This window comes from Cavia porcellus, unplaced genomic scaffold (genome assembly GCF_034190915.1).
Source record: "Cavia porcellus strain 051 isolate PalLab524CR breed Dunkin Hartley unplaced genomic scaffold, mCavPor4.1 scaffold_23, whole genome shotgun sequence".
Lineage (NCBI taxonomy): Eukaryota > Metazoa > Chordata > Mammalia > Rodentia > Caviidae > Cavia > Cavia porcellus.
Window position 1 is genome coordinate 56,573,763 of NW_026947506.1, and position 12,985 is coordinate 56,586,747.

General features: G+C 45.8%; 1 protein-coding gene across 3 annotated transcripts in view; it reads right to left on the reverse strand.

The window, feature by feature from the left end:
• Nucleotides 1-218: 218 nt before the first annotated feature.
• Nucleotides 219-12,985, reverse strand: part of Galnt17 (polypeptide N-acetylgalactosaminyltransferase 17) — a 461,519-nt gene continuing 448,752 nt past the window's right edge. For all 3 annotated transcript variants that reach the window (XM_003465769.4, XM_063234478.1, XM_063234479.1), the window contains 2 exons: nucleotides 2,810-2,977; nucleotides 219-1,753 (listed from right to left, as the gene is read on the reverse strand). In XM_003465769.4, the coding sequence (XP_003465817.1) occupies nucleotides 1,625-1,753; nucleotides 2,810-2,977 (297 nt within the window). In that variant the 3' untranslated portion in view covers nucleotides 219-1,624. The remainder of the gene's footprint in view (nucleotides 1,754-2,809; nucleotides 2,978-12,985) is intronic.

Consider the following 12,985-nt stretch of genomic DNA (forward strand, 5'->3'; position numbering starts at 1 on the left):
ATCAGGATGCAGGTGAACACCAGGTATGTAAATGCACGCTTGCAATTCCAGAACTCTGGGAGGCTGAGGGAGGATTTCAAGTTCTAGCCCAGCCTGAGCAACTTGGTGACTAAAGGTGACCCTGTCTCAAAATTAAATAAATATGTATTTGAAGCTTAGTACAAACGCCCTGGGTTCAATCCTCAGTCCCAGAAAAATAAATGCAAAGGAGGCTGACGGGGAAGTGCTGAAGCGTTTATTTCACAGGGCAGGAAATGGGAGGAGGAGGTGATCACCGATAAGATGCCACCAAGGGGACACTGCGAACCCCACACTGGGCAATGGGGCGAATACAGGGTTTGGTTCTGAGCAGGGTTGGCCAGAGACAGCAGTGGGGAGAGAGATGGGAGGTGGCAGAAGGACACCACATAGGCAAGGCTGAGCCATGTCCCCTGGCCAGAGAGCCGCTGACGCAGGCCAACCCCGCTCGCTTCTCCGGAGCTCTGTCCCCGTCCCGTGAGCAACGAAGCAGCAAGCCCAAGGCCACACAGCTATGTCTGCTCCGCTCACAGCACACACTCAGACACGCACGCATACCCTGCCACCCACGGCGCAGCACACAGGCACGCACACTCGGATGCATGCACACACACACACACACGCACACGTCCATATATTAACTCTGATTTATAAGTGCACCCTAACCAGAGGGCAATCAGAAAGCGAGGGGTACAGTTAAGTGAGGAGACGACTGCCTTCTTCCCTGTCACTGGCAGAGCTTGGGGTGAAATGTGGTGAGCACAAAGCGTCTTTGAGGTTCCTGGGCCTGAGGCTGGGCTGGCATCCTCAGCTCTTCTGCACGGAGGGCCCGGTGGCTCCAGGGGCCAGGACTCGGGGTCCCCAGCAGCAGAGCTGCACACACCTGCTTCCGGCCTCCTGCAGCTGAGTCCACCATGCACGTGCACTTGGCCCATTTCTGGCTCCCATGGGCTCAGGCACGAGGGCCGGTCTGGGCGCATTTATAGGAGCCAAGTGCACAGAGGACCTGGGCAGGAAGCATCAGCTCCTTCTGGGCACCTCAGAAACTTCCAGAGCTGTGGCCCACAAAGCCGCCCCTATGGGAAGGCTTGGGGGTGGCGGCTGCCTCAAGTTTTAAATGGGAATCTGAATGGAAGCAACCTCAGAGGAAAGAGAGGCTTGGGGGCCTCCCTGTCCCCTCGAGGTGGAGGGGAGCTAGGATGAAGCTGCAGCCCCCATGGCACTGAGGACCACAGTGAAATCCAGAAGCTGCTGTTGCTGTACAGGATGAAGGAGAGGAGGAGACCCGGCCGGGCCCAGGTCCTGATACAGGGGCGGAAGACAACACAGAGGAAGGCAGAGTCTCCCCTGTATCGTCCTGCACCTGGGGTGCAGAAGACACAGCTCCTGGCTTCCCAGAGAAGGGCTGAGGGACTTTCCAGGGTATAGGAGCCTCGGGGCAGCCGAATGCCTGAGAAGGACGCACAGTCTCCACTTGGGGCCCAGCTGCTGTGGAGGGGCCCTCGCGGCCCACGAGCACCTGTTGTGTCTCTGCACTGTGTGGCTGCACTTTAGGATGGATGGGCCCTGTCCTGGGTTGGGCTCCGAAAGCCCCAGCTCCTGCCAGCTACTTGATGGAGTTTTTAATTGTCCACCTCTGTCCTGTGCAGCTGCGGAGGATGAGGTCAATGCCGGCCAGGCCTCGGTTCTCCACCTCCAGGCAGCGCCCTGTGCCTTTATTCATGATGGCTCCATTCTGGGAGGTGTAAGGAGGAGACAGAGAGAGAGAGAGAGAGAGATTCAGCCACCATGGTCCTGGCACGTGGGTATTTACAGGGAACAAATTCCACCAATGTTTCCCCCACCATGCAAGGGATTGTGGTGGCCTCCTTTGGAGACCCTCAAGTCAGAACACACAAGGACTGATTAAAACACACTGGTTGTGTTTAAATTTTTAAAAATGATGACAGTGAAAGACAGATGCCCACTGATGCCCCTTAAAATACTCCCCTTTGCTTTGCACACACTTATCCCATCCTTCTTGCCACTTTCTGAAGCAGTTCTGAGTTTCTTTACCCAGCGTGATCAAAAATACAGTGGGGTGCCACTGCTGAGTGCTGTCCACCAGAGAGGCAGGCTTGTAAAACACCGTGAGTGTGTCCTCCTCCACCTGATCACCAGCTCTGACTCTCTGCAACTTCTGAGGCTTTCACGAAGTCAAACGGCCATGAAAGGAAAATGTTTTGAGTGGATTCAGGAGAGCAAGGCAGCCAGGACAGTGCAACTGAAGACACTCGCGGAGGAGGACTTGCAGAACTGCTTCAGAAACAGCAAGGAGGAAGGGATGAGTGCATTCAAAGAGAGGGAGAGTGTTTTGAGGGCGTTCCATGGGAATGTGACTTTTACTATAACACATCTGCCAAAAGTTTAAACATTCACTGTGTTTTCTGAAAACATCATGAGGGACTACATGACCTGTTAGGGGCATTGTCGAGGGTGCAGTCAGGATGGAGAATTTCCTGTGATACCTGCAAGCCTACATTCTCAGCCCTACTGGCTAAGGTACTTAAAAATTCCGGGGAAATCGTGATGCTCTCTGCTCTCAGGATTTATCAGAACTCCAAAGGCCTGGCCCTATACAGGAATCGGGAAGCCGCCCCTCACAGAAACTCCTCACACACTTGCCCCAGTGTGTTTAAGGTTGCCAAGCCTGACTGGACTGGAGAAACCTAGGTTCCTGGCCCTGCTTTGTTGGGGGACAACCTTGGGGAGCCCAGGTTTCCTTCTGTGGGCCCATCTGTGGCTCACCCACCTGGATGAAGTTCCAGCGCTTGTACAGACTGCTCTTGACCTTGTCGCAGTCGAGGAGCTGGGGCAGTCGACTCTTGGAGTTGTCCACCAGGCAGCGGGTGTCAGGTAGGAGTGTGGTGGTCCCCAGGGCGCCCAAGTGCAGGAAGCCCTCCTTGGTGTAGCGGGCGAGCTACAGAGACAGCAGAGTGGCAGGGGAGAGGGAGGTGGAGGTAGAGGTGAGCCAGGAGGGAAAGGAAAGTCTCAGCTCTGGCTTATGTTAGTTCTGCTGTCCTGAAACACGCCCAACTCACGTGGCCCCAAGAAGCACTTCACCAGGGCAGCATTCAACCTCAGAAGTGTTAAAGTAATAAAAACAGAAACATCTGTGAAACATCACATTGCACAAAAAAGGTTACTCTTACTTTGGCAAGTGTCAGCCTAGGATAGGGACCCTCACAAAGGAAGGCCAGAAGAAGGGTACGTCATTCCAACCTCTCAAAAGTGGGAGGTCTGAATATACACTTCGTGTTTTTCAAATGTTCAATTCTTTGGATTCAACAAACCATTTTTAGAAATCTGTCCAAAGGGAATAATCAGAATTGCACACAAAGGTTTATGCCTAAGGTATTTACTGCTACATTATTTATTATACTGGTGAGAAAAGCAGAGACATCTTAGAGATGCAAAACATTCCTGGTTCTGTGCACAGCTGCTGCACTAAATGTAGGGAGTTTTGTAGGTTGCAAAGATACCCACATTACCATTCTCCCTTCTATTCATTCTCAATAGTGGTTTTGGAGCAATTTCTACCACACAGTGGAATCTATTTTCCTACTCCTTCAATATTGGTTGGCCTCGTGACTTGCTTTGGCCAACAGAATGTGGCAAAAGCAAAGATGTGGCTGATCCTAGACTAGAATTTTGACTTTCCAGGGTTCCATTTGCTCCTAGAAAAACCAACCCAGCCTGGTTCAGCTCACAAAACGATCTAGCTACCCTGAAGACTCATGAGCAATAATGAACTATATATATTTGTTATGCAGCATTAGTTGACTGATACAGAGGTGATGTTTCCTGGCAACTTTTCACATGATAGCATCCATACTAGACTAGCAGCCTTCTCCCTTGCTTTCTCTCTCCTGGGAACTGAAAAACAAATCACAATTCTATCTAAAAACAAATGCATCCATCCATCCTTCACACTACTGACCAAGTAATCAAAATATGTGCATACAGGAGCATGTTATAAATATGGTATGTGTCATCATTTAAAAACAGAAGCTAGGTCTATTCAGTTAAACTCTGTGAGCATGTTTTGAGGAGTCCTTAGGCTTCTGGAAACAGGACAGGACTGAGTTCCACTGAAAGGCTGAGGACAAGGTGAGAGGCCAGCATGACACTCCATATCTGTTCACATCCTACAAACCAAGCGGCTATCAATCATTAGCATGCAGTTGATGCCTACCAGTACATATTGAAGGCATGCTTTGTGGTGTTTTTAAGACAGGAATAAGTAATGTAATTTTCATCATGACACTGAGATAAATTCTATCATTGTCCCCATTTTATAATTGAGGACACTGAGGCATGAAGACATCTGGACACATGGCTGTGTCTTGGTCTCCTCTCTGCAGGTGACTGTAGACCCAGTGGCAGCTGCACCGGCCCAGCAACTGAGCAACCCGGGGATTTCACGCCAGACTGCTAGGGGATCTCTAAATTCTCCTCCAGAGCCTGGGCCCTCGTGCTCCAGAACGAAGCAGGAAGCTCTCTACTCTGGAATATAAATGACTCTTCTCTGGTGGCTAAGACGCTCTGTAGGGGTTCTCATCTCTGGGTGAAAGCTCCTCAGAAACTCTTGGCTCTGATCCCAAAAGGAGACCCTGCCTTCTCTCCTTGAGCAAGTGACAGGGAGTTTATTAAGTGCCCTTGAAAGTGAAGCCATTAACATGCGCTCTACACCCAAATTAGTTCCAAATCAGAGTAATTGTCAGAGGCAAAATGGTAAGAAAATCAGAAGCTCTCCCTCCTCCTCCCTAAACAACATTTCCCTGAATAAATTTAAAATTTGCCAAATGCAAAGTGATGAATGACAGCAAGCTGCCTTTATGTTCGGGGGAAAGATATACACAGCTGCTTATTGAAATTATGAATCAATCTATTATCCAGCAGGCAAATGAGCAGTGCTAAGAACATTAATTAACCGAGCATATCTCTGACCCAGATGTTTAGAGAGCGGAGCTAAATGCCACTGGGAGTTAGAGGTTCTTCTTTCGGAGATTTTTCAGGACATGAAAACAACGAGGTCTGTGCAGCCAGGACCTGCAGAGGACAAATGCCAGCCCTGAGCCAAGCAGGTGGCACAGTGGGCAGGGACAGGTGAAGAGGGCTTTGGTGGGTTTCCTTTTTGGAGAAGTCCCAGACATGCTGGGTCAATATGTGTGGCCCCTGGGGCGGTGGCTGAGGGCCCAGCACCTGGCTTCTCGGACCAGGAGGTCGGGAGGAGGGCCCTGTGTTTGGAGGACAGTGGGACTAAAGTGAAGCCAACGATGGGCCTTACGTTTGCGTCTGCTCCAAATGCAGGCAGCTGGCCTGCTGGCAGTCAGATCCCTTTCCTTTTGCCCCAGCCCTGGACGAGGAGCTTCCACAGGGCAGCTTATCCGGCTCCCGAGTCCTTTCATCCCGTCACCCTCTCAAAGTCTTGGAGCCACGTGCCTCCACGTGCTGTAGTGTTTCTCCAAGGCCCGGCAGGATCTCACTTTTGCATCCTGCCCACTTTGATCACCTGTGTACCAGCTGACAGGCAGGCGAGTCACTTCACTCTGTGGCTATTACGGACCCCACTATTCTATGGATTCATGCACAGCCTTTTGTCTTTCCCCTGTGTGATGTAGCTTTCCAATTCTCTTTGTTGCTTCATCCTGTGTAACTCTATGTTTAACACTTTGAGGAACCAGTCAACTAATTTCCAAAGCAGCAGCCCCACTGCACACTCCCACTGTCCGTGAATGGCAGTACCAATTTCTGCACACCGGGCCACATCTTGTCATTGTCTGCTTTTATAAAAACCCCTAGTTACCTTAGTGAGTGGAAAGCGAGCAGCAGCTTTTGATTTGCATTTTTCCTAATGACTAATAAAAAAGCACCATTTCATGTGCTCTTTTAGCCAGTTTATATCTTCTTTGGGAAAATGTCAATCCAGACCTTTTGCCCATTTTATTTGTTTATTTTTGATATAGGGTCTCACAAAGTTGCTCAAGCTGGCCTCAAACTTAAGATTCTCCTGCCTCAACCTCCCTAGCTGCTGGGATTATAGGTGTGCACCATCACACCTGGAAATCTTTTGTCTATTTAAAGAAAATGGGTTGTCTTTTTATTGTTGAGATGTAAGAAATTCTTTATACATTCTGGATAGTAGACCTTTTGCAGGTATAAAATTTGCAAGTGTTTTCTTCTATTCTTGTTTTTTTCTCTTTTTTTTGATAGAATTTTTGAAGAATCACAGTATTTAATTTTGACGAAGTCTGATTTATCTATTTTTTCTTTGGTCACTTGTGCTTTTGATGCCGTATATAAGACACCACTGCCAAACCCCAGGTCGTGAAGGTCTGCCCCTTCCTGTGTTTTCTAAGACTTTTATCATTTCAGCTCTTGTATTTAGTCTTTAATCCATTTGACTTCTTTTTCTATGTCATGTAAGGGGAGGCCCCACTTTCTTTTTCATGTGGCTGTCATGCTGTACCAGCACCATTTATTGAAAAGACTATTCTTTCCCTATTGAAGTATCTTTTGTCAAAAAACCATTGACTATAAATGTGAAGATTTATTTCTGGGCTTTCAGTGCAATTCCATTGATCTCTCTCTGTCTTTCTACCAATACTACACTGTCTTGATTATGATAGCTTTACAGTAAGTTTTAGAACTGGCATGTGTGAGTCTTTTAACCAATTCTTCCTTTGCAATATCATGCTGGCTGTTGTGGGTCTCCTGCATTTTCATATAAATTTTAGGATCAGCATTCCCACTTCTGCAAAGAAGGCAGCTAGAATTGCAATAGGGATTGCACAGAAACTGTAGCTGTTTGCAGAGTACTTCTATCTTAATGTTTCTTTTTAAGCTAGCCTCACTTACCGCTCTTTTATCACACATTTGAGATAAAAAATGAGATAAATAATGAATATATTATTATTCATCGTGGGGAGCTGGTACACAGGTGTATCACATCTCAGTTCTTGTTACTTTCTCCCTTTCTCTCTCTCCTCTCTCCCTTCATCTCTTGATCCCTTGCCCATCTGCAGGAGGTCTACCTCCCTGTTTTCTATTATTTTTCTTTTTAAATTATTTATGCTCTGAGTTTCTCATGTAAACGAAGCCATAAATATTTAACCTTCTGTGTCTGATTTATCTCGCTTAGCACTGTGGTCCAAAGAGTCAAAGACATCATATTACAGCGACACCCAAATCCCCATGCTTGCCATAGCAGCAAAAATGACATTCGCCCCTCTAATCTGTGCATACTAGGTATCTTTTTTTAGTTGGAATTTCAATGTTTTCAACATTGTTTTCCAGTTTCCGATGTATGAGTCTTGCACATTGTTTGTTCAGTTCATTCCCAAGCATTTTTATCTTTTTGATGCTACTAGGCATGGCATTGTTTTCTAAACCCCTTTTCCAGAATATTCGCTGCTACTCACAGTCAGTCTGAGCCTGGACTCTGCCAGGTCCTGGGTTCCTGCCCTCTCAGGACCATGGCCAGTGCTGCTGGCCACGTTTATTGCAGGCCCTGTTCTAAACATGCCTGGGCCTCCTGTATCCTTTTATTTCCTATCAGTTGGCGCCTTTCCCATCCTTCCCTGCCTTGCCACGCTAAGTCCCTCCTCATCTCCAGCCTGGGGTCCCGGGCCCTCACAGCCCTCAGAGGATCTGGCCTCTTATTGGCTGAGAAGCCCTCTGCCCCACTCCTCAAAACCCGTCTTCCTTCCTTTTTCTCAGGTTCTCCAGTCTCCAACAGCATCCTCCCTCTGTAAGTACCACAAGCCCTCACCTCTCTCTCTTTGTTCACTGTTCACTCTTTCAATCAGGCTCTCAACATGACCAGATCTCTGTGGTCAGAAAAATCTCCTGCAATCACAGCTCCTCCCTGCCTTAGTCCCTGGACCCTCACTGTCTTCTTCCCTGCCTCTCATATTGGCTCTGACCACCACAACTTCACTGAAGCTGCTCGCTCAAAGGTCACAGGATCCATGAATTTTAAGCTTCAGTTGTTCTTCTTTCTATTGTGCTGGGATCCAGTGATTCAGCCTCTCCTCTCTCGGCGAGCTTTCCATTCACAGGACTTCCACAGCACCTCGATGCTAATGATGCGAATTGTGCCAAACTCTTGTTTCTAAACAAATTTTTCCTCATTCTAAATGTGTGTATCTAAAACCCTATCTGATAGACTACATGGATGTCCAAAAAGCACTTCAAGTTTATGTGATCAAAACTGACCTCTCCTTCCACCTGTCTGTCCAGTGTCTCTGTTCCATCTCAGTTGCTTTAACCAAACATCTCAGCTTCCCTTTACACTGACCTCTTTCTCTGACCTTTGTATTCAGCGCATTAACCAACTGCTTCTAGGCTGAACCTCCAGTGCTCCTCCCTGTTCCAAGCTGTCTAGTCTCTTGACTAGGTCCCTGTAATCAACTCCTAGTGTCCCCCAGCTCCTCTAAATCTTTCACCAATGTCACTATCCTACTGATTGCTTTTAAAACATGAATTAAAATTATATTGCCTTATTTTACTTTTCAGGAAATGAGATCTTGCTGTGTTGCCCAGGTTGGTCTCAAACTCATGGGATCAACTGATCCTCCTGTCTCAGCCTCTTCAGTAGCTGGTCTTATAGGTATGTGCCACCATGCTTGGCTTAAAATCAAGTTACTTTAAATCAGATCATGATCATGCATTCTTCTGCTTCAAATCTTCCATCTCAATCAAAACAAAATTCCAAAATCTTTGCCACGTAATGAAAGACTGAGTGCAAACTAACCAGAGCTCTCCGAGCTCAATTCTCACCGCCCTGTTGCTTGGTGCCTCTGTGTGAGCCACACAGCTCTCCTCGCTGAGCTGTGAACAGACTGCAAGGCTCCCATTAGAGCTTTGGCCCTGGTTATTTCTTGCCTCCCAAATGCTCTTCCCTCTGATATTAAACAGCTTGTTTCCTGATCTCTTTCAAGTTTCTACTTAAAATGCCATAATTTTGTGGAAGCATTCCTGTGACCAACTTACTTAAATCTTCACTTCCAATATGCATACCTTATCTCTTTTCTCATTTTCTTTCTCTCCTAGTTCATTGCTTTGTAAAGAGATCAACAAAACTTCTCTTTTGTACAACTCACATGATAGTGGAGGAAGCCAAACAACAGACTAAATAAGAGATAGTCCAATAGAAGGTAATTGATGCTTGGAGAGAAGGAAAGCCTTCTGTGACCTCCCTGCATGACAAATATCTTATTGACATCATGAATGAGTGCACACTACCTGCCTTCAAGGTGAGCACAGCTTACACACGGTGACAGCCAGGTGTTAAGTCAATGATGAGAAAGTGTAATATAATTCTAGGAAAATACAAAGTGGGTTCAAAGAACCACCATAGGAGGGTTCATAATTCAGAAGAGGTAGGTCAGGGAAGACTTCCCAAAGGTAGGTTGTTTTAGCTTCTTTCCAATTGCTGGAACAAAATATCTGACAACCAAACTTAGTGGAGGAGAGCCTTATTTTGGCTCATGGTTTCAGTTCATGGTTGGCTGGTTCCAATGGCAGAGGGCATGGCACCAGGCCCGGTGGAGGAGAATCTGATCAACCCATGGCAGCCAGGAAGCAGACAGACAAAGGAGGAGCCAAAGACAAGAATACATCCTTCCAGGTCCCTGCTACCTCCTAATAATACATTCAGGTATGAATTCAACAATGCATGAATCCATGGAGCAGAATGGCACCCTGATGATCCAAGCACCTTCTGAACAAAGGAGACTTCAGCGGACATTTTAGATTTAAACTAGAACAAAAGAGCATCAAAGCCAAGCCCTAACAGAGCCCTCCGACTTTGTTAGAAGGCAGCCTGACCAGATTAGACAAGAAAGTGTCAGAAGGCCTGGATATCAGAGAAAATGGGTACTTTGAATGAGCCAAGCATAGTTCACCATGATGGAGTGTACAGGTGGGGAGCAGAGATACAACAAAGATGAGCATCCATTACATGGGCACATCTTGCCTTGGAATCAAGGCTTCATCATGAGGAGTCATCCAGTGACAACATGAGCAGAGTGGAGAGTGCCTGCAGATGGAAGGCAAGGGACTGATGGAGGTCTTGGATCAGTGGTAACAGTGAATGAGAGAAGGGGCTAGACGGGAGAGGTGTGTACAAATTAAGAATTATTGTATCTTCCTGGAAAACCAAGTATTTTATCATTATAAGATGCACTTCATCTTTAATAATGCATTTTATTTTAGAGGCTAGTTGGCGGTTAACTAAGTTAACCTTTAGAATCTACCTGACTTTCTCTTCTTCCATATTCTCTTTAATTTTAGCATTTCCCTGTCCTTACGTTTCAGATGTATCTCTAGCAAACAGGGTATTGTTGGAGCTTCAAAAATTAAAGGTGATAGTCTCGGTCTTTTAACTGGAGAATCAAGTCCATTTGTATTTACGGTGCTTAATGATATATTTGAACTTATTTCTACTGCTTTTCTTTGTACTATCTGTCCACCTTTTCCTGTTTCCTTTTTCTCATTTACTTGCCTTTTCTAGCTTAATTATGTTTTGGCTTATTTGTTAAAATATTATTATATTTCATTGTTATCTCTAAAGATCTAGAAATTATACTTCATTTCTATTATTTGATTGTTTACTACTAAAGTGTAGCTATTAATAACTTAGAAAAATTCAATTTTATTTTATTTGATACCTTCCTCTCAACAAATCTCATAGATATTGATCATCTCCTCACTATTTAAGATTGTGGTTACATTTCTCTTGCTCCCCAAATTAGACATTATTTTTATGACTTTGTGCAAGAAATTCTTGCGTACATTAATTTATGTGGTTATGAATTTCTATATAATTCATCTCTGCCTCAAAACATTCTTCTGGAGGCATTTTCCTGCTTCCTGAAGTAGTTCCTTTGGTGACTGCTTGTCATAGGAAACAGATTTTGTTTATCTGAAAATGTCTTTGGGTAATTTGTTACGCAGCTAAAGCTCACTAATACAAGCACTTTCTTGGTAGACTAAACGAGTTTAAACATTATGTTTCCTGTAGCTTCTCCAGAATCCAGGTAGATGGCAGTGGGGAGACCTTTCACAGTCTCTAGTCTGTTCTATTCTTGGAAGTGATCTCGTTATCTTCTCTCTGCATTCTCAACCAATTACAGGCAAGGCAATCTGTGAAATCTGTCACGCCAGTTTGATGCTTGCTGTCTCCAAGGGAATCCTGCTAGTGAAAGGGAAGCATCACAAACTAGTCAATAACTGATGTCCAATGCTCTCTTTACTGGGTTTATGGCTCCCCAAAAGCTGTTGATTCAAACTCCTCCAGTCATGGCTAACACAAAATCAGAAACCATATCTCTCTTTAGGCTCTGGATTTGCAGACCTGAATCTCCCCTTCCACCCTCCCCTCTCCTCCCCAACCCCATAAAGTTACCGGTCTTCCAGTTCCTGCCTCCACATGTGTCTTCCCCGTTCTCTCTCTCTCTCTCTCTCTCTCTCTCTCTCTCTCTCTCTCTCTCCACCCTTTTCTCCCTTCCTCCCTTCCTTTCCTCTCTCCCTCTTCCTTGTACTATGGATTAAACCATGACATTTGCACAGAGTTATATCCCGAGCCCTTATTTTATTTTATTATTTTAATTTTGAGACAGAGTCTCCGAAGGTCACTAAACTTTCTAGGTTGGAGTTGAACATGTAATCCTCCTGCTTCAGCCTTGAGGATGCTGAGATAACAGGCATATACCGCCCTGCTGGTTGACTTGAAGGTTCTCAAAACCATCCAACAGCCAGCTTGCTTTCCCTGGCTGGAGGATAAGCCTGCCCTTTCCTGATGTATCCTTACTGGGTCCTTGAAGGTATTTTATCTACTTTTCTTCAGTGTGGGTTTTGGTTATGACTGCTGTTGTGAGGATGCCAGTATCTTTACCCACTAGCAAGTGTTGTGCAAATATGCCTTTTGAATTGAGTAAGATTATTCTAGGTTTGGCTCCTGGGCTCAAAAGGAGAAAGGAACATTATTATCCATGACTGTAATGCACTAGGAGAAAAAAAAAAAAAAAACCACCTCTGCCCAAATACAATTAATCTTCATTTAAGGGAAAAAGGAATTTTGTATTTGAGATGATCTAAGAGACACACACAACTATTAACCCAAATGTAACAGCCTTGAGGGAAAACTAAAATATGCAAGTTACAGCCAGATAAACCCAAAAAACACAGGCAAATAATTGCAGAATGACTCTGGAATGCAGAAAAATCCGTTAGGTTGTCAATAAAAACATGGCTTGTGATTGCTTTACTATTAAGGGTCCCTCTCACCACTTTAAAATCAGGCACAGTCAGTGTAAAATATGTGGTAAGTGAAAAATGTAGTTTTCTCACTTTCCACGCAGTACACAGAGATGTGTTTCATTGCTTTGGGGTAAAATTTGTTTGTCTGTTGTTTGGCTAAAGGCCACACACAGCACACTGCCTTATGACTGCATGAACATGCGTATATTCCTAGTATCAAAAGGACTTTCTCCTCTTTTCTAAGCCTGAGAAAAGCTGGACCAAGCAACAAAAGAGGCAGCCTGGGAATGGCAGGGCCACTTCAGATTGGCCCGAGCACCGAGATCCAGCTGCCGGCATGGAGGAATGCACAGGCTGGGGAATCCTCTGTGTGGCCACATTTACAGAGGCCTCTAGAGCCTTTGGAGCATCCTAGGGACATATCCCAAACTGAATGTGGAAAAAATCCGTCTCAAAAAGGAGATTTTGGATCTCCCAAGGGAGGATGCTGGATGCCCAAGGGAGGAAGAAAGGCAGAGGAAGGTCAGCACGAGGCCTCTGCAGAGCTTGGGAAGGCTCCCATCTTAAGGAGGAGGCCACTTCGCAGGGGCGCATGCTGCGGTCCGAACTCATCAAGTCCTGCCCTCGTGGGAATGCACTTTACTGTACTCACTTCTACTTC